This window comes from Pseudophryne corroboree, chromosome 2, assembly GCF_028390025.1.
Source record: "Pseudophryne corroboree isolate aPseCor3 chromosome 2, aPseCor3.hap2, whole genome shotgun sequence".
NCBI lineage: Eukaryota > Metazoa > Chordata > Amphibia > Anura > Myobatrachidae > Pseudophryne > Pseudophryne corroboree.
This window is the reverse complement of record NC_086445.1, coordinates 198,288,036-198,308,010: the sequence shown is the minus strand read 5'-3', so window position 1 is coordinate 198,308,010 and position 19,975 is coordinate 198,288,036. Positions and strand designations below refer to the sequence as shown.

Sequence of the window (19,975 nt, the reverse complement as noted above, 5' to 3'; positions counted from 1 at the left end):
TGAATAGTGATGTATTGTTACCGATATAACCTTTTTACATGAATATACACTATCCAATCGGATGTAAAAATGTACATACTGTAATGAAGAAGAATATATGGCTTTTATTGGCTAACTACTCTTCAAATAAAAATAAAAAATATTATATGCTATCTGTCATACCCTTACTAGAACCCTTCAGAAACCCCAAAAATATAATTTTAGTAATTTACCACATGAAACAGTTGAGAATTTAGACAAAAAACCATGGGGTCCTCTGAAGTCCCCAGCTTGGTAAAGTACGTTGACGAGGTATACTTGGTATATTAACCAGTTTGGTGGCTCACTTCTGAACCCTTTCGGGTTCCAAGATATCTTTTTTGTAGTGAGGTGCCCAGAACGGGTGTAGTACGGTATGCCGGCGCTCGGGCTCCCGGCGACCAGCATACCGGCGCCGGGAGCCCAACCGCCGGCATACCGACAGCGTGGCGAGCGCTAAGGAGCCCTTTGCGGGCACGGTGGCGCGCTACGCGCTACATATGCCACACTATTTTATTCTCCCTCCAGGGTGGTCGTGGACCCCCACGAGGGAGAACAGCTGTCGGTATGCCGGGTGTCGGGATTCCGGCGCCGGTATAATGTGCGCCGGGATCCCGACATTCGGCATACTGAAGACCACCCGCCGAGAACTGTACACAATAGTGGAACTGTACACAATATTTCGCTTTATCTCTTGTTAAAGCTTAATACATTTGAGCCATAATCCGCTACTGCTGGTGCAGTTGCCATACAAGTGTATTGAGACTGTGATCTAGCCAGAGTAGTCAAGCTCCAAAAATACAACTATACGTACAGTAGTTTGCCATCTGATAGCTTGAGCCATCTTTTGACAGTGTTTGCCATTGTAGCCTATTGGCTAAAACTTTGCATTCTTTTTAAATTTCACAAGAGCGGGCTCCTAATGGTCTCTGTGTCGCTTTATATGTTTGGGTTTTTTATATACATTGGGCCGATATTTAATTTCTTACTGCTGCATACAGTACCTCCCAACAGGACAGTCCCACTATTCGGACACCGTCCCGCTGTCCCTCCCATGGGCAGCAGTGTCCCACTGGCGGGGGGGGGGGGGGGGGCAGTTCAGGGAGCCTTTGGTCACCCACTGCTCTGCACTGCAAAGCAGCCGGTGATCACTGCATACATGCATGTATTTAGTGCTAGGAGGGGAGCAGGGGCTGCCCATCAACTCGGGGAGCGCTGGGCACGCCCCCAAAAGGCTGGAAAATGGTCCGTTTGGTGAGGCCACGCCCCCTTTTCTGGTATCCGTGTGGCAGAGCCGACTTCATAAAAAATCCAGGAGGTGATCGGAGGTTGCAGAAACGCCTCAGCTTGTGGTGAGGAGACCTGTTAGCCCTTCCGCTGCCAGACTCTGCCCTGAAAGCCCTTCCACTGCATAATTCTGCCATGGACAGCTTTAAAAAGTTATAAGGGGTAGACTCCCCTCATCTCATTGTCCCCACTGCTAAATTTAGCACATCTACGATCAGTTACTCTGACATGCGGGGGGACGCCCAGCACAGGGCTAGTCCGCCCCGCATGTCAGTCCCTGGCCCCCTCCCCCGCAAAGGTACAAAAGCATCATGCGGCGGCAATGCTTTGTACCTGACAAGTAGCTCCCTGCCAGCGCAGCTCCTGTCCGCTGGCAGGTAGCTACTGGCCATGTCCCAAGTCGCAGCTGCTGCGTATGACATCACGCAGCCGCCATAGCCTGCCCACCCAATGGCCCAGACATGCCTCCGTTGTCCGAACCACGCCCTGCCAATGGCGTTCTAATGCCATTGGCACACCCCCTCCTGCCCCGTGACCGCCTCTGCCTGTCAATCAGACAGAGGCGATCGCACCGGTGAGATGCTAATAGCATGCTATAGTAATTAAGACTGCGATTACTGCCGCTGCACTGCGGGGGGAGCAGATATAACATGAACACCGGAATTGTGGGCATTACACTGGCTTCCACTCACACACATATGAATGGGGAGAAGCATTAGGGTTAGGAATGTACACACTTCTATATTTGTCTGGTGATTGGCATCCCTTCTCCTGATACTGTATTTCAGCAGGTTTAAAAATATTTTGGCAAGATCAGATGACCAGGACTGGATACAAACCAGAGCTGTTGTGAGCGTACACACTCAACCAATGTCTGACCAACTGGTTGATCTTAGGTCGAATTGGATGAGAATTGCACAAGTGTGTATCCAGCTTTAGGCAAACTTTCCCCATACACTGCACCCATGTTTAATTGCTCACCTTTCCAGAGTACTGCAACGCCGGTGCTGTAGCCATGGCAAAGATCACTGGCAAAATGGCCACCCCACATGTGTAGTAGTGATTTGTTGCTGGAACTTGGCGCATGCCATATTTCCGGAGACCTGCCAGCTATGAACATGGGTTATAGGCACATGAGCACGCACAACCCATGTTCATGTGCGGTTTGAAAGGTGCCAGGGCTGAAATTCCAAATCGGGTAGCGAGCAGGGTTGAACACATATTCAACCCGGCTCGCTGTGCAGTGTGAACGGGAAACGGGTTGATGCGACCCGTTTCCCGTTCACTGTGCGTAGACGGCTGGCGCTTGGAGATCATGTGATCTCCAAGTGCCGCCTCTGCTGCGTCAATATGCCGGGTTGCTTACAGAGGCGGCGGGGCACCCGAGACTGGGCGCACCCTGTGAGCTCCCATGTCAGGCTCCCGGTTGCGAACCCCCTCAGATGGTCTGAAAGGGGTATAACTGGGAGAATCAACAGTCACAGACAATTGCCAAATTTTACATCACTTTTGATTTCTCCAGGCAACACATTGCAGTTGGAAATACAGCTGTGACACCTGTGGGAATGTGTCCTGTTTTACAGGACACATTCCAGCAGCAGCCAGGGTGCCTGTGTCCCCTGCGGGACAACGTCGCTGACAGCGCTGGGACAGCTTGTCTGTCCCCAGCGCCTGTCAGTGTGTGGCGGCGGGTGTCCGGTGCAGGGATTACCCTTTTCCCTGCACCGGACCAGATGCTGCGAGGGCATTTGAATGTTGGCGCCCTCCGGGAGCCAATCGCGGCTCCCGGAGCGGCAGCCAATCGGAGAGGGGCGCGGCGAGCCCATCGGCGCTCGCCGCGTCATAGGCCCCGCCCCCGGCGTCTGACGTCAGACGCCGGGCGGGAGCCTGAAGGAAAGACCACGCGCGGGAGCGCGAAGAGAGAAGACGCCGGGAGAAGACGCCGCGCCGAAGAGCGGTGAAGAGGTCCTGAGGCCGCGGAAGAGGCCAGGAGACGCCAGGCCCCTTGAAGAAGATGTCCAGCGGCGGCTGGACGCGGAGAAGAGACGGAGGCGCCGCTAGCCAGGACGGGCCAGTGGCAGAAGAGGGTGCCGGAGACCCCCGGATTAGGTGAGGCCTCAGTGAGTCTAACCTTCCCCCTCCCCTTTTCCTTCCTCGACCACCAGGGACGGGCATTAGGCCCGAGGGCACAATTCGGGCACTAGGCCTGGGCGCAGATAGGAGGTTGGGGGTCATCATTGGATTAGGTGGTTTGGGCATTAGGCCCAAGCTACCAGAAAGCGGCGCAGTAGGCGGGCACTAGGCCCGGGGGCAATTCAGGCAATAGGCCTGTGGGAACATTAGAGGGCATTAGGCCCTAGTGTATTTTGGGCAGTAGGTACATATAAGGTGACCCTGGGCACAAGGCCCAGGTCACCCAACGGGCAACAAGTTAGGCGGGCGCTAGGCCGTGGGCGGAATCAGGCCTCCGGCCTGTGTGCAGTTAGAGGGCGCTAGGCCCAGGGAATAAGTGCCCCCGAGGTGAGTAAAGGTGGCACTGGGCACTAGGCCCAGGCCACCCTGAGGTGTTTAGGTAGGCAGGTCCACGGGACCTGAGCCTCATAGAAGGTCGTGTACAGGAGGTGGGCAGGCCGTGCGGCGCCCACCCCCTTTCCAGAGGTAGGGGTGTAAAGGGACAGCACCGTGTGATCTTGTATTCCGATATTGTGTATGTTGTTACCGTGCAGGGCAAAGTGTCTGTTTGTTTAAGTTGTGCATAGTTGTGTTGCACCACTCACACGAGCTAGTTTGAGGGCTCTGTTTATGTAGCTAGTGTAGCGGACGCACACTAGGGTAGTTCTTGGCCCTGCACGGCTGTTTCTCTTTGCCTCCTTACAGGGACCTGTAAGTGGAGAAGATCGGAGTGCAAGACTTGTGACGGTGAGTAGCATCCGTGTACGTTTGTCCCTTGTCTGTCCCCGAGCGCCGGAGTCGGGATTGCTCACGGATGTGAGAATCCTTTTCATCACACTACGTGCGAGACCGCGAGTGTGTGAAATCTGGGTGGCTGAGGCTTTGTGCCTGTGATGACCTTTCACCCAACCGGTGAAGGTCGCCGTCACCCCTGGGGTATCCCCTTTTCCGGTGGAAGAAGGGTTGATACCCCCCTTGAGGTAACCTATTCTCTCCTCAGCTCGGTCGTCGGTCAGCTCCGAGAGGGAATCGCCGTGTCCGGATCCGATTGAAGATTGCCAGGTCCGTTGAAGGTTCCGGTACCTGAAGGTGAGAGAGAGCGGCGCCTGGTGAGTACCGAATCTACACCTGCACGGCAACAGGCACCACCACACGCAGCCGCACCTCTTACACACCTCCTAGTCATTGTTCGCGTACAGTATGATAAAATAAATACATCCAGAACCTTTCCTCTCTAGAGACTTCCCTCTTACTAACGGGAGATGTAATATATGGTACAGCAATATTACAGCACTCAGCAGCCAGCACAGGAACACATTGTGAAATGTGACTTGCACATTATAAATATTTGTGTCTTGTTTATAACTGGTAGAGGGAATGCTGAAAGGATACACTGTGCCCTATGAGTATTTACACACATACTTTGCAATGTGTGTGCCTGTGTATATGACAGTGTGTGTGTGTGTAGAGAGAGGGGAGGGGGGAGCAGGGGGACCCGGGCTGTAATGCTCAGCCAATCCACCACTGTGCAGCTCGGAGAGTGAAGACATGATGAGATAAGGGGCTGGCAAAATCCCTGTAACCTCAGAAAGCAGAGGCTGAGCTGCAGATCCGTGCGTGCAGACCGCAGACTGACCCTAGGAGCAGACAGGACACTCGCACAATGGAACCTAACAGTCCCAGGAAGATCCAGTTCACTGTTCCACTGCTGGAGCCTCATCTGGACCCTGAGGCAGCAGAACAGGTGAGAGCGGGGGCTTTGTTGGTGATGATCAGCAATAAAGGAGACTGGAGATATACAGTATACACTGCAAGTGCAGCCATGTACTGGAAGATAAGGAAGGCATGGGGTTATATACAGAGACAGGAGTAGTAAGAAGAAGCAGGAGTATGATAGCAATGACCAGCATGGAGAATGTAATGTATATGTGTAAGAAAGGTGAGAAGTGATGAGAAGAGCTCTAGTGATAAGAAGAAAGAAGGTGTAAGGGAGATAAGGAGGAGTGAGGGAGATGGAACACTGCAAAGGTCAAACTCCAAACTGTAATTAAACACTGCTGCTTCAGTATGTGGGTTACTGTGCAGCTGTAGCATGAGATGAGTGCCGCCCTATAGCAATGTAATAATACATGTGATGGACTGTCACCGCTACTGATACTTACTGACCACGTCTCATCACGAGCTGTACATCACTGTGGGCTCAGCATCTGCACTTTTGCACTTGGAAAGAAATGATCAATGGTGAAAGACGGCGCATACTGTATTCACAGCATCAGTGCTCTCCGAGAAAGCTGAGACTGTACTGAGAAATAGGATCATGTGCATGTAATGGACTTGCTTTGATGATTCTTTCAATATGGGAGTCAGTGGCATCTCTCGTGTCAGTGGTAAACAGGTTCAAATGTATACACTTTGGTATGGAACTTTAAAGACGTATGAGCTGTATAGTTTGAGTAAATACCACTCATATATTAATAAATAATTTGCATACGGCTTCGGGGTCAGTCCAATTAGCCGTGATGATATCGCAGGAGCGAATCATAGCGGCAATGGCCGAATATTGGGGGTCATTCCGAGTTGTTCGCTCGGTAATTTCCTTCGCATCGCAGCGATTTTCCGCTAATTGTGCATGCGCAATGTTCGCACTGCGACTGCGCCAAGTAAATTTGCCATGGAGATTGGTATTTTACTCACGGCATTACGAGGTTTTTTCTTCGTTCTGGTGATCGTAATGTGATTGACAGGAAGTGGGTGTTTCTGGGCGGAAACTGGCCGTTTTATGGGAGTGTGTGAAAAAACGCTGCCGTTTCTGGGAAAAACGCGGGAGTGGCTGGAGAAACGGAGGAGTGTCTGGACGAACGCTGGGAGTGTTTGTGACGTCAAACCAGGAACGACAAGCACTGAACTGATCGCACTGGAAGAGTAAGTCTCGAGCTACTCAGAAACTGTACAGAGAAGTCTTTTCGCAATATTGCGAATCTTTCGTTCGCAATTTTGATAATCTAAGATTCACTCCCAGTAGGCGGCGGCTTAGCGTGTGCAAAGCTGCTAAAAGCAGCTTGCGAGCGAACAACTCGGAATGAGGGCCTTTATGTCGGCCCGAACTTGCTTTAAAGTGTTCACTGTGCCATAGGGTAGCAAGCAATTTTGGTGGTCATTCCGAGTTGTTCGCTCTGTAATTTTCTTTGCATCGCAGCGATTTTCCGCTAATTGCGCATGCGCAATGTTCGCACTGCGACTGCGCCAAGTAAATTTGCTAAGAAGTTTGGTATTTTACTCACGGCATTACGAGGTTTTTTCTTCGTTCTGGTGATCGTAATGTGATTGACAGGAAGTGGGTGTTTCTGGGCGGAAACTGGCCGTTTTATGGGAGTGTGTGAAAAAACGCTACCGTTTCTGGGAAAAACGCGGGAGTGGCTGGAGAAACGGAGGAGTGTCTGGGCGAACGCTGGGTGCATTTGTGACGTCAAACCAGGAACGAAACTGACTGAACTGATCGCAGTGGCAGAGTAAGTCTCGAGCTACTCAGAAACTGCAAAGAAATTTCTATTCGCAATTTTGAGAATCTTTCGTTCGCAATTCTGCTAAGCTAAGATTCACTCCCAGTAGGCGGCGGCTTAGCGTGTGCAATGCTGCTAAAAGCAGCTTGCGAGCGAACAACTCGGAATGAGGGCCATTGTGCGAATTCAGGCAGAATCCAAGGCTGCAAAGGGTGCGAGATCAGGTGCTGTTAGCGGCGTTTATACGCCGCGGCAACAGCACTTCACACCTTTTGCAGCTAATTGGATTGAACCCATAGTTGGCAATAACAGGTGGTATTTATCAGAGCATGGAGAAAGAGAAAGTGGTGAGAAAGAAAACACCAACCAACCAACCAACCAACCAACCAGCTCCTGTCATTTTTCAACACAGGGGTCTATTTACTAAGCCTTGGATGGAGATAAAGTGGACGGAGATAAAAGGGCAGATGTATTAAGTCTGGGGAAGTGATAAAGCAGTGATACTAGGTAATAACGCACCAGCCAATCAGCTTCAATATGTAATTTGACAGGAGCGGATTGGTTGGTGCATTATCACCTTGCACTTATCACTGCTTTATCACTTCTCCAGGGTTAATGCATCTGCCCCATAGTACCAGCCAATCAGTGTGTAACTGCCATGTCACAGGCTGGGTTTGAAAAATGACACTTAGGAGCTGATTGGCTGGTACTTTATCTCAGTCCACTTTATCTCCACCCAGTGCTAGTAAATATACCCCGCAGACTGTAAAATGAGAGTTAGAAGCTGATTGGATTTATATCTCTCCACTTTGTCTCTCTTCATGCTTATCCCCTGGCAGCAGATCTGCAGTGCAAAGTCTGCTGTTCAATAGAGTGGAATGGCACGCCTAGATTGCTGACAAAGGTGATTGGTTTGCAGAACAAGATGGCGACATTTATGGTGGGTCAGACGTTTGTATCAGGTGTTGGGTAGAGCGGAGACATTGTCTGCTAAGTATGAAGTAGGGTGGTGTGCTTAGTTTTATACAACAGTGCAAAACAAGATTTGCAAAGTGAGAGTATTTGAATTAGATAAAGGGATGGGGAGGACACTTATAAGGGGGCATTATACGCTTTGCCTGGTAAAAACACTTGATTCTTGCACCATCACAGAGCTGGCAGAAATTGTTATTCTCTTAATTGGATGGACTTTGCACTTCAGCAGAGATGCACATATCTAGGCTCACTTCAGGCAGTGGTGCCACATGTAATTAATGCAGTCCTGATTTCACTTTACTGTCATTATTCATTTCCATTATACAGTATGTGAAAACAAGCAGCAGTGTTCTAGGAGGAAAACGGAAAAAATATTGTAAAGCAAGGCATTGCAATAAAGTGGTAGGAGGTTGGTCTTTAATGTCATATTTCCACTTGCGCCTTTTCAGATTCTTCCCCTCCCTGCTGACCAAAGGGAGTCCTTCTATCTTATGAAGGTGTCTCCAAGGACCTGAGACTAGGCATGCACTTTGATCACACTGACAAACCATATAAGCACACATGTGCAAAACAACTCTTTCTGAATAAATTGTCTTTAAGCATACTGTACATACGTGGATGGTTCCAATGCATGTGTTTCATCCTTCTGTATACCAACTAAGTATGCACTATTAGAGTCAATCTGTTTTTCTTGGGACACACAGTTCGACAAAATTGATGATCAAACCAAGAGGGGAACCCAACTGCGGGTGTAGGGTGCGTGTTGCTGTTGCAGCGGCGCTGAAATGACCGCAACGGTACCGCATCTCGTACCCCTCGCAGCCACTCTCAGCACTAATTTGCTAATTTTTTTGGTGCAACTTCAAGTTGCTGTAAAGTGCGGCTGTTGCCGTGCTAAGTCGCGGGTGCGAGAACTTCACCCACAATTGGATTTCCCCCCAAGAATCATACAAATGTCTTTATACACTGGAGTAATACCATACTTGTATGGACATTAAATTAATCCCCCAAGCCACCCTTTCTGCAGTGTACACTATATCTTCCTTTCTATCTTTTTTTTTATCCATGTGTGCTGGAACACTCCACGTATCCCAGCAACAATCAAGGATCCACCTGCCCTTAATTGCCCATCACATCCTTATTCCAATTCCTAATATAGGGTCCATTCACACTTATGTGTTTTCATTTGGGGTTTGTTTTTGTTTTTTTGTTTTTTTTTGGGGGGGCGGGGGGGGGGGGGTATTTAGTATATATATTGTATTAATAAATATCTATCTTACTTTATATCTTAAAGATATAAAGGTATTATGCACCAGATTTATATTTCACATTTTTTGGTGAGCGATTAACTACTAACATTGTGATGAAAAGAAAGGCGCAGGACAAAATCAATTGTAAACGATTACATTTGGCTTTAAAGAAGACCTATGATTTCTAGAACAGCAGATTTCTATTTTTCAATATCAATAAACAGAAAAATAGTTTGTGTTTTTTACTTTTTATATCTTTTTCCAAAACTAAAGGGCATATTTAATTAGCCTTGGGGCTTATCGAGGGCATGTGGCAGTGCCCGAAGCTATTCAATTGCAGCCCGTGGTTTACCAAGAGTGCATTTACACCCTTAGGGACAAACAGAAATCCGAGGTACTGTAAGTAGCGCTTTTTACCTCTACTGTGCCCACCGCATGCACATTAACTAATAGTTTCAGGCACTTAACTAGAACCTATGAGTTAACGAGTGTTAGCTGTGGGTTTTTGACCGAATAGATTTTGGCGTTAAAGCTCAAAGTTATCCTCCCGCTGTAAGCCCAGAGGGTAATAGAATATGCCCCTAAAGGTAGCAAGATGTTTATATAAAATATTTAAATTTCTAGAGAATCTGCAAATGAGATAAGGGAGGAGAACACAAAAATCACAATGTAGACTTGTATAGAATAAATTGCCTACATGAACTAGTTTGGTTCATGTTTAATGTCTGTTGTAATTATTTTAATTCAACTCTGGCACTTTCCCCAAAAATCTCCCCTTCAGGTAACTTGTAAATGAAAGAATAATGGAGGTCTACATTGTGTTTACAGGAAGCCCAATCTCACAGTTCTAATGAGCTTCCCTTCAAAGAACAACATGTCAGAGTAACAAGTTTATGAAAGGAGAACTCCCGTAAGGCACTATAGGCACCAGATCAAACATAGCAATAATTGTGTAAGAGAACATTATTCTGTCATGTGGTCTGTCAAATCAGAGTAACCATATAATTATCATCCTATTATTTGGTAATACTTGTGCGATGAAGCACAGTTGTTGTTATTGTTATTATGCATAATTTATATAGTGCCAACATATCCTTTGTTCTTTTCATTTAGGTTAGATTTCTTAGAAATAAATATTCCAGGTAAACAGCCCCATTTTTCAATGCCAACCCAGTACAGTCTAGCTGTCCAATCATTATATTCCCTTGTCAGCTGTGATGTTCCAACGCACTGCAGTCCTTAGCTTTCTCAGAATGGGGGAGGAAAATAAGTCGTACACCCTCTGCCCCGATAACTTACTTACAGGGCTGGATGTATTGTAGTTGCAGGATCCCATAATAATGGGTTTCCCTGCTTGTTATACAGTATATTCAATACAAGCTTTTGGAAAATGCAGCTGTTTTGGACCAAGCACACTGGAATTGGGATCCCAGCTATACAAAGGTTGAGCAACATGCTGTCTTGGTCACAGTTTCTATATTATAAACTCACTATATTTGGACAGTGAGTATTGTGCTACCTTGTATGAGTTTGCACTGCGCATGCTCAGAAATGAATGCATGTAAATGAGCTAACGCAACCCCCACGCATTTTGCTTACATGAAAACTTTATGACTATAGAGGCGCGATGGGAAAGGGACATTCTCCTATAGGGTTGGGATTGCTTGACCGTTGCCCTGGACCCCGAAGGGGGGGGGGGGGCGAGTGCCCACGACACCCCGCAAAGTGGACACCCACGAGTGGGAATAGCCCTTGGCCCCCTGCCGGCAGTCTGGCATCCGGGATCATAACTACATCTCCTTCCATAGGTTAAAGTCAGTAATTTCATGTTCAGACAAACCTAGTCCATTCAGATCAAATCGTAGTCCTATATACACCTGTTAGGAGGCGTGTCTGCTGTATGTAGTATAGGGCAGGTACAAGTTCACACTGATGATGATGATGAGGATGATGACCTGTAAATCAGGTGCATATGGGGCCATTGCAGGAGTGTGCGCATCTTGGGATACCTACAGCTCTCCATAGGTGTGACAATGCACTATTATTCCATGCGCTTTCTTTCTGAGTCATCTACACCCAGTTTACTTTCAATTCTGCATCACCACTATATAAATGCTGAATATGATCATAAAACATCTTAGTTTTTCTAGCAAATACTTATTTTTGATACAATCAAAGAGTCACAAGGAAAGGTATTAGAATTTAGCACAGAACTGTCCTCCGTTTCTCCATGAAAAAATGAAATACTACAATAAAGCATCACAAAAATAACAAAATGATCCACTAATAAAACATTTGTGAATCGAACCACTGGCTAAATACCGCGATTAGTGCAAGCCAAGAGAGCTTTGCTGACTTCTAAATGTAGGCATGCGTGATGTATCTATGTAAAATGGGTGATACGGTAACTGTCTGTGTGTAATCTACAGTGTGATGATGAGCATTGTAAGAACCATTGTATACAGAGCATACATGCATGCCTCAGGGTCAGATACAATGCATGCAGAGAATTTCACTAGACAGGGCATGCAATGAGGACAGTTGTCTTGTGTTATTTAATCATGCGCACATGTAAGGTCCCTTGAGCTTTTAAGCTATTTATTGTATTTCACAGTGTTAATATTATTGTTTGTAGATTCTGTCTGTTGTTGCAAAGGGTGGAAGCTGCTTAGCTCTGTATGCCGGTACTGGCCATTCTGGGCTGGGGACAGTCTGAGGTGCACAAGCCTGTAATAATGTAATCTGTGCAATACCTTTCTATAAGGATTGAGAGCTTACATGTTAAAGTCCCAATGAAATGCATAAACAGATAATACAAATCAAGTCTCTCTGTAGATGTAGATGTGCCACTTGCTTGCAGATTTCTATGTTTCAGCTAAATAGAACACTGAAAATCTTATACTGTAACTTATGGGTCTGGGACTCCAGGTCGACACCAAAAAGGTAGACACACCTTAGGTCGACACCAATTGGTCGACCTGGACAAAAGGTTGACATGGATAAAAGGTCGACGTGAACAAGGTCGACATGAGTTTTTGTGTAGTTTTCTTCGCAGAGTGACCGGGAACTCCAATTAGTGCACCGCGTCCCCTCGCCATGCTTCGGGCAAGGTGCCTCGCTCTGCTACCACTGCGCTCGGCACTGGTTACCGTTCCTAATCGTAGTCCATGTGGATCGTAAAGTATGAAAAAGTTCAAAAAAATGAAAAAAAAAAGTGAAAACTAATGTCAACCTTTTTTCACGTCGACCTCGTCCATGTCGTCATTTTGTCCACGTCGACATATTGTCCATGTAGACATAAGGTGTGTCGACCAATTGGTATCGACCTAAGGTGTGTCAACCTTTTTGGTGTCGACTTGGAGTCTGGGTACCGTAACTTATACTGTCACCATAACTTACCTCCCCAATTTTGGGATTTGCGAATCAGGATAGAGGCGTGTACTGTCACACATAACTGAAACATGTCCAACACTTGGCACGCTGTACAACCCCATGCCTCATTACCCTTTCCTGAATGAGCCCTATGAAAGCTGCACATGCATCGGTTCAGCAAATGTAGTTTAAGGAGGAGTTCATGGTGAACCTAATAATTGCAAAGTGTTTAAGTCCTGTGGCTGTCCCAACTTCAAATAGTCACCCCTTCACCACCATGCTTAGTGACTGGCATAATATACTCTGGGTGGAATATAGTACACGCCACATTGTGGATGCGATACAGCCCGTCACTTATCGGGTGCATAGCAATGCTAATAACGCCGGTATACAGCAAAGAGAGAGCTGTTTACAGTGATAGGATATCTGGGTTTATATCTCCGGAGTCTTTCTGAAGATGACATGCGTATTGGTGGGGACATTGGGAGGGCGTTGCCCAACAGGTTGAAGCTCCAGAAGGTATCGCATTCCGGAACTATGTATATATGGGAAATGTGGCCAAACCACAGAAAATAGCAGTTTTGGAGTTTTAGCCTCAGTTTGCTTTTAGCACATACCATCCTATGTGTTTAGTTACACCAAATGTGGTGTTGTGTATTAAAGATCAAACAGCTCTACTTCAGTCTCATCTGTCCAAAGGACATTGGGCCTAATTCAGACCTGATCGTAGATGTGCTTAATTTAGCACATCTACAATCAGTCACACAGACATGCGGGGTGACGCCCAGCACAGGGCTAGTCTGCCCCACATGTCAAGCCCTTCCCCACCCAAACCCTCCGCACAAGAACAAAAGCATCGCACAACGGTGATGCTTTTGTACTTTAGGAGTAGCACCCTACCAGCGCAGATCCTGCATGCTGGCAGGGAGCTACTCGCCGCTGTGAGGGTTGCAGCGGCTGCCTGTGACATCAAGCAGCCACCGCGGTCGCCCTCTGCATGGTCCAGGGCTCCGCCCGCGCATGTGTAGTTCAGACCTGATCGTCTGCTGTGCGAAAACGCACAGCACCGATCAGGTCTGAATTAGGCACAATGTTTTAGAAGTTGTGTATTTTGTTCAAGTCAACTTCCCAAAGCCAATCTATATTGCAATGTTGCTTCATAGAGATGGTGATTTCTCCTATCTACCTCTTATTTAGGGTAGAGTAATGATCTCATCATTTCCCATATTGATGAGGCCTGTAGATACCCGAATATAGTTTGTGGACTTTGTGTTTTCTCTGTGAATCATACGATCTGATCTTTGTGTGAATTTTCCTGGGAAGTCCTCCTCAGGGAAGGTTGGCAACTGTTTTCAGTTTTCACTATTTGTAAAATCTCTTTCGCCATCTTTTATTTTTATTAAAATAATGTGAAAACAGGTGTTTTTCACATTATTTTAGTATCACAGGACTGTATGTAAGGGCAATTGGAGGAAAATGTGCTAAATTCTCCTACAAGCCCTTAAATTTGCATATTTGTAGTTAGCAGATCACATTTCCCAGACTTGTAATGGGAAATGTGATCTGTTCAAATTTACTAAAATCTAATTGTAAAAAAAATACCAGAGAGAGCCCTGCGATAATAACGCCATCTTCAGATGGTGTTGTGCAGGCTCCCTCTACCCCAGGCACACAAGTATACCCTGAGTAGTGCAAGGATATGTATTCAAATATCGCATTGAGAATTCAGCCGATTTTATCACATCCCCTTTGTCACAATTTGCTTGTAAATTCCATTATCTCTTGTACCAGATTAATAAGCAGCTACAATTGCTTTTGTGATTTTAGTGGTTGCAGATTTTGCTAAGATAGCAGAATCTGCGGCCAACTCTGAATAACCCCCTTCTTAGTCCGACATCCCCCACATGGACCCGCGAGGGGCCTCTATGGAGGCAGGGCCTAATGACTGGTGAGCCCACCTCCACCTCCAAATCTGTCAGATGCATCTCCTCCCCGGGCTTCTCCCGGAGAGGCAGAGAACAAAGTCAGAAAGTATAATGCAGAGTCAGCTGCCTTTCAATTCTCTCTACACTTACAACTGAATTATCAGTTCTCATGTAGACAGAGTTGAGCGAGGGGCATTGAGGAAGCTATTGGCTATGCAGAGTTATATGTCAGTGTAAATAGCCCGTAGCAAACCAAGCTTACACATAGGAGATGGGTGCGCCGCAAGATGCGTCCAACGGCGGCTGCGTGATGTCACAGGCAGCCGCTGCAGATGATCAGGTCTGAACTGCACATGCGGCGGCGGAGCCCTGGACCACGCAGAGGGCGGCCGCGGTGGCTGCGTGATGTCACAGGCAGCCGCTGCAATCCTCACATCGGCGAGTAGCTCCCTGCCAGCACGCAGGATCTGCGCTGGTAGGGAGCTACTCCTAAAGTACAAAAGCATCACCGCTGTGCGATACATTTTTGTTTTTATGTAAAAGCAGAGCTGGAACACATACCTTACACCCAACTCTCAATACTCAACTCTGCTTAATGCTCAAAGGGTCAAAAAAAATAGTCAAAAGCCAATGGGCGAGAGAGGCATGGGAGGATACAGGGTGTTGCAGTGATGTCTCTGGTTCCCAGTGAGCTGACAGTCTGCATTCTCCTAAATATTAGATTAGCTCACAAAATGGCTGAACATTTCCACAGTGGAGAGTTACTATTACTCGTTACACTAACAGTGATCAAGTGGTTTGCATTTCCAAAGATAACGAGGGCATGCCTCTGTGATAAGATCAGGGCAATTGTTCCAAGATCATGAGTGTCCTGATGGCTAGCTATCTAATCAGGGCATGTGACATTCAGTGACATTTTCCAAGCAGAAATATTAGAGCAGTCAAATGCCTTAACCCAGTGGTTCCCAAACTTTTGTGAGTCACGGCACCCTGGAGTGTCAGATTTTTTTTACCATTGAGCAGATGCTTGTACGCAGCACACACTTGTGCCAAGTTCCAACAGAACATTCAGTATCACCGGTAAAACAGAAATGAAAGAAGACATAGGGGGGAATGTAATTGGCAGTGAGAATCAGGAAGTGAGAGATTTTGTGAGAGTTCTCCTGTGGCAATTATTTACATGGCAAAATCAACCTGGTTTTGCCATGTAAATGATTGCCACTTTAAAAAAAATTTGATTCATTCACTTTCACATTATAAAGTAATATCCCTGATTGCCTTTTATAATGATGTTCCAATGGCAAAAAGAGGAATGGTCTAATGGAAAAAGGAAATAGTATCTCCAGTGGACCAGGGAATAATTTTTCCCTCTTTTCGGTGCTGAGATGGGCATACTGGTAACAGAAATGTATGTGAACTCTTGACAGTGAATGGTAACCAAAATGCTATTAGGTGGATGGGGTGAAGGGACTATTACTATAGTACAGTAAAACTGCCTATTTATTAATTTCTACCCCATTCTCAATGTCTTCATTATTTGCCCTTTGTATTTGTACCCGTGATAGCGGTCACATATGTACCCGTGATAGCGGTCACATATGTACCCGTGGTAGGGGTCACAGATTCAGGTTGACACTGCTAGAATTCTGCAATAATGTTCCATGGCATGGCAGGGGAGTCTATATGCATATGGCAGCAGGACATGTAGATGTGTACTGGTGATTATTATGTGCCTTTCTGTTGTTAATAGAAGACAACTGATGGAGTAGGGGCCCCAAAATGTGCCCTGGCAGCATATTGGCCTGGAATGGCTCTGTATGTAGCACACATACCAAGATTTATTACATGTGTGCAGTATTCCATTATTCAAAGGAGTGCAAGTAACGCTGTGACACGCTGAACTCATGAATAGAACTCTTGATGAAATGTTTGTAACCAGCATGTGGCATACGCAGAAACAAAAGAAAATGATATAAACAGATGTTACATCTGTGGAGGGAACTGGAGAGAAGTGATTGCCAGTCCTCCTAATAAATGTCTACATCAGCTGTAAGTACATAGATCTGGCTGTTCAGAATCCTCGTCTGTCACCTCACGATGCCTCGTTTACAGCTCTCTCTTAGAAGGCTGGCAGGAGTGTCAATGAGCTGTGACACAGTACATAGAGACAATACCTATGTGTCCTGAGAATGTGTGGGTTATTCTACCTACTGCCAGTACTTCTCTCTACGTTGGCCCAGGTGTTTCCACGCCCTGCACCGTGTAGGTACCATGATGCACCGTATAGGTACCAGAGCGTGTACATACTGTACAACAGCTTACATTACACATACATTATTCAAAGGTAGATTAATATTATCAGCAAACTAAAGTATCATTTTTTTGCATAATTTGATTTATTAGACATTATTTGTTTTGGAAATGTTGAAGTCATTTTGCAGAGTGCCACAGCGACACTGGCATTGGGTGTGCCAACAAACAGGTCCAGGACATTTTCCTGTAGCATAAATGCTGTGATTCCCGACAGAAAGCCAGGTTCTTCTAATCTCAAGAACATATGTATTACTGTTTAACTGAGACCATCACATATATAAAACTAATAACATAACCACTAACCATTTAAAGTGAGCTAAGCCTCCATGAGTACTTTTGCACCCTGGTACTAAGTGCAGGCAAGACCAAGCGTGGCTGTACCACATTGTTAATATCATGCCTCCCCACCGGGCCACCTTCCCCTCTAGATGTGCACCACCCTCAAGTGGAGCATAACTGCCTTCTTCAGCAGGTACAGCGTACTGACACCCTCCCCCTCAGCACCTCAGGTACAGCGTACAGCGTACTGACACCCTCCCCCTCAGCACCTCAGGTACAGCGTACAGCGTACTGACACCCTCCCCCTCAGCACCTCAGGTACAGCGTACAGCGTACTGACACCCTCCCCCTCAGCACCTCAGGTACAGCGTACTGACACCCTCCCCCTCAGCACCTAAGGTACAGCGTACTGACACCCTCCCCCTCAGCACCTCAGGTACAGTGTACAGCGTACTGACACCCTCCCCCTCAGCACCTCAGGTACAGCGTACAGCGTACTGACACCCTCCCCCTCAGCACCTCAGGTACAGCGTACTGACACCCTCCCCCTCAGCACCTCAGGTAGAGCGTACAGCGTACTGACACCCTCCCCCTCAGCACCTCAGGTAGAGCGTACAGCGTACTGACACCCTCCCCCCCAGCACCTCAGGTACAGCATACTGACACCCTCCCCCTCAGCACCTCAGGTACAGCGTACAGCGTACTGACACCCTCCCCCTCAGCACCTCAGGTACAGCGTACTGACACCCTCCCCCTCAGCACCTCAGGTACAGCGTACAGCGTACTGACACCCTCCCCCTCAGCACCTCAGGTACAGCGTACTGACACCCTCCCCCTCAGCACCTCAGGTACAGCGTACAGCGTACTGACACCCTCCCCCTCAGCACCTCAGGTACAGCGTACTGACACCCTCCCCCTCAGCACCTCAGGTACAGCGTACTGACACCCTCCCCCTCAGCACCTCAGGTACAGCGTACAGCGTACTGACACCCTCCCCCTCAGCACCTCAGGTAGAGCGTACAGCGTACTGACACCCTCCCCCTCAGCACCTCAGGTACAGCGTACAGCGTACTGACACCCTCCCCCTCAGCACCTCAGGTACAGCGTACTGACACCCTCCCCCTCAGCACCTCAGGTACAGCGTACTGACACCCTCCCCCTCAGCACCTCAGGTACAGCGTACAGCGTACTGACACCCTCCCCCTCAGCACCTCAGGTACAGCATACTGACACCCTCCCCCTCAGCACCTCAGGTACAGCGTACTGACACCCTCCCCCTCAGCACCTCAGGTACAGCGTACTGACACCCTCCCCCTCAGCACCTCAGGTACAGCGTACTGACACCCTCCCCCTCAGCACCTCAGGTAGAGCGTACAGCGTACTGACACCCTCCCCCTCAGCACCTCAGGTACAGCGTACTGACACCCTCCCCCTCAGCACCTCAGGTACAGCGTACTGACACCCTCCCCCTCAGCACCTCAAAACCACAACTTTTAACACTAGTAAAAAACAAATAGCAGGTAGTATGGTGACTCGCTTTGCCACCTGCAAAATGGAATTGTCCCCTTTAGTGAATAAATACAGTAAGCTCCAGTGGAGCAGGAGCTGATGTCAATCATTCAATATTCTCTGTACAACGCTGAGTAATAAGCTGGCACTATATAATTATAGAAGAATAACATTGTACATCATTCTGAATGAACATTGTGTATAGCTTGAGAGTAACATGCACTGTAGAGGCTGACATTAGGCTCAGTTTATATAAATGTTTTCGCAGCCTGGGATCACAAGCGTGTCATGTCATGACTATACAGCGCCAAAAACTATATACGTTGTAGTAACAGTTCTGTAACATTTGTAACAACTCTTAATATTAGTACTTCCCTTTTGCTTAACAAGGAAAAACAAAACATAATGACTCTATGGGCGGTATTCAAATGATAAATCACGCCCAATCTCCTTTCGAAAGTGATCCCCGTTATCGCGCATATTGCGCCCATAGTAATCAGGTTTAGCTATGAAAAGGGTTGAGCGCCCTCGCTACCCTGGGGTTAGCAAGCTGAAATTATAATGCCACGCCCGTCGGCAGAAACAGAACGGATGTGGAAGGGGGGTGAAAAGAATTGAATACCGCCCTATAGGTGCGTACACAGGAGACGACAGTTATGAACAATTTGTCTGTTTCCAATCGATCAGAACGACAAATCATTCAAATCGTCCAGTGTGTACACACTATCAAGATAGCAATGCATGCTCCCGCTGGTCGCTGGTCGTTTGTTGCTTCTTCTGATTTTTTGAACATGCAGGAAGATTTGTAAATATTGTTACCGACAGCATACTCCTGAATGTGGCCACTGACAATATCTTTGTAAGATTGCACAGTGTGTATGCACTATGGGGGTCATTACGAGTTGATCGCTCGCTAGCAGTTATTAGCAGCCGTGCAAACGTATTGTCGCCGCCCACCGGGGAGTGTGTTTTCGCTTTGCAGAAGTGCAAACGCCTGTGCAGCAGAGCGCCTGCAAAAATATTTTGTGCAAAACAAGACCAGCCCTGGACTTACTCTTCGTGTGCTTTGGAGGGTTGACTTTTGACGTCACACATCCGCCCAGCGTTCGCCCAGCCACGCCTGCGTTTTCCCCCGGCACGCCTGCGCTTTTCCAAACACTCCCTGAAAACGGTCAGTTGACACCCAGAAACGCCCCTTTCCTGTCAATCTTCTTGCGTTGTGCCGTGCGACTTAAAGCTTCGCTAGAACCTGTGCAAAACCACAAAGGTCTTTGTACCCGTACGTCGCGCGTGAGCATTGCGGTGCATACGCATGCGCAGAAATGCCGATTTTTAGCCTGATCGCTGTGCTGCGAACAACGGCAGCTAGCGATCA

General features: G+C 47.4%; 1 protein-coding gene across 6 annotated transcripts in view; it reads left to right on the top strand.

Annotated features, from left to right (window-relative positions):
* PPP1R1A (protein phosphatase 1 regulatory inhibitor subunit 1A) overlaps window positions 1–19,975 on the top strand; it is a 457,483-nt gene that overhangs the window by 95,918 nt on the left and 341,590 nt on the right. The window contains exon 1 of one of the 6 annotated variants that reach the window (XM_063952210.1): window positions 4,997–5,221. The exons of 4 other annotated variants lie outside the window; for them this stretch is intronic. In XM_063952210.1, coding sequence (XP_063808280.1) covers window positions 5,141–5,221 — 81 coding nt within the window. In that variant the 5' untranslated portion in view covers window positions 4,997–5,140. Of the gene's footprint in view, window positions 1–4,996; window positions 5,222–19,975 lie in introns of those variants that run through there. One more of the 6 variants, XM_063952216.1, reaches the window with a different exon arrangement.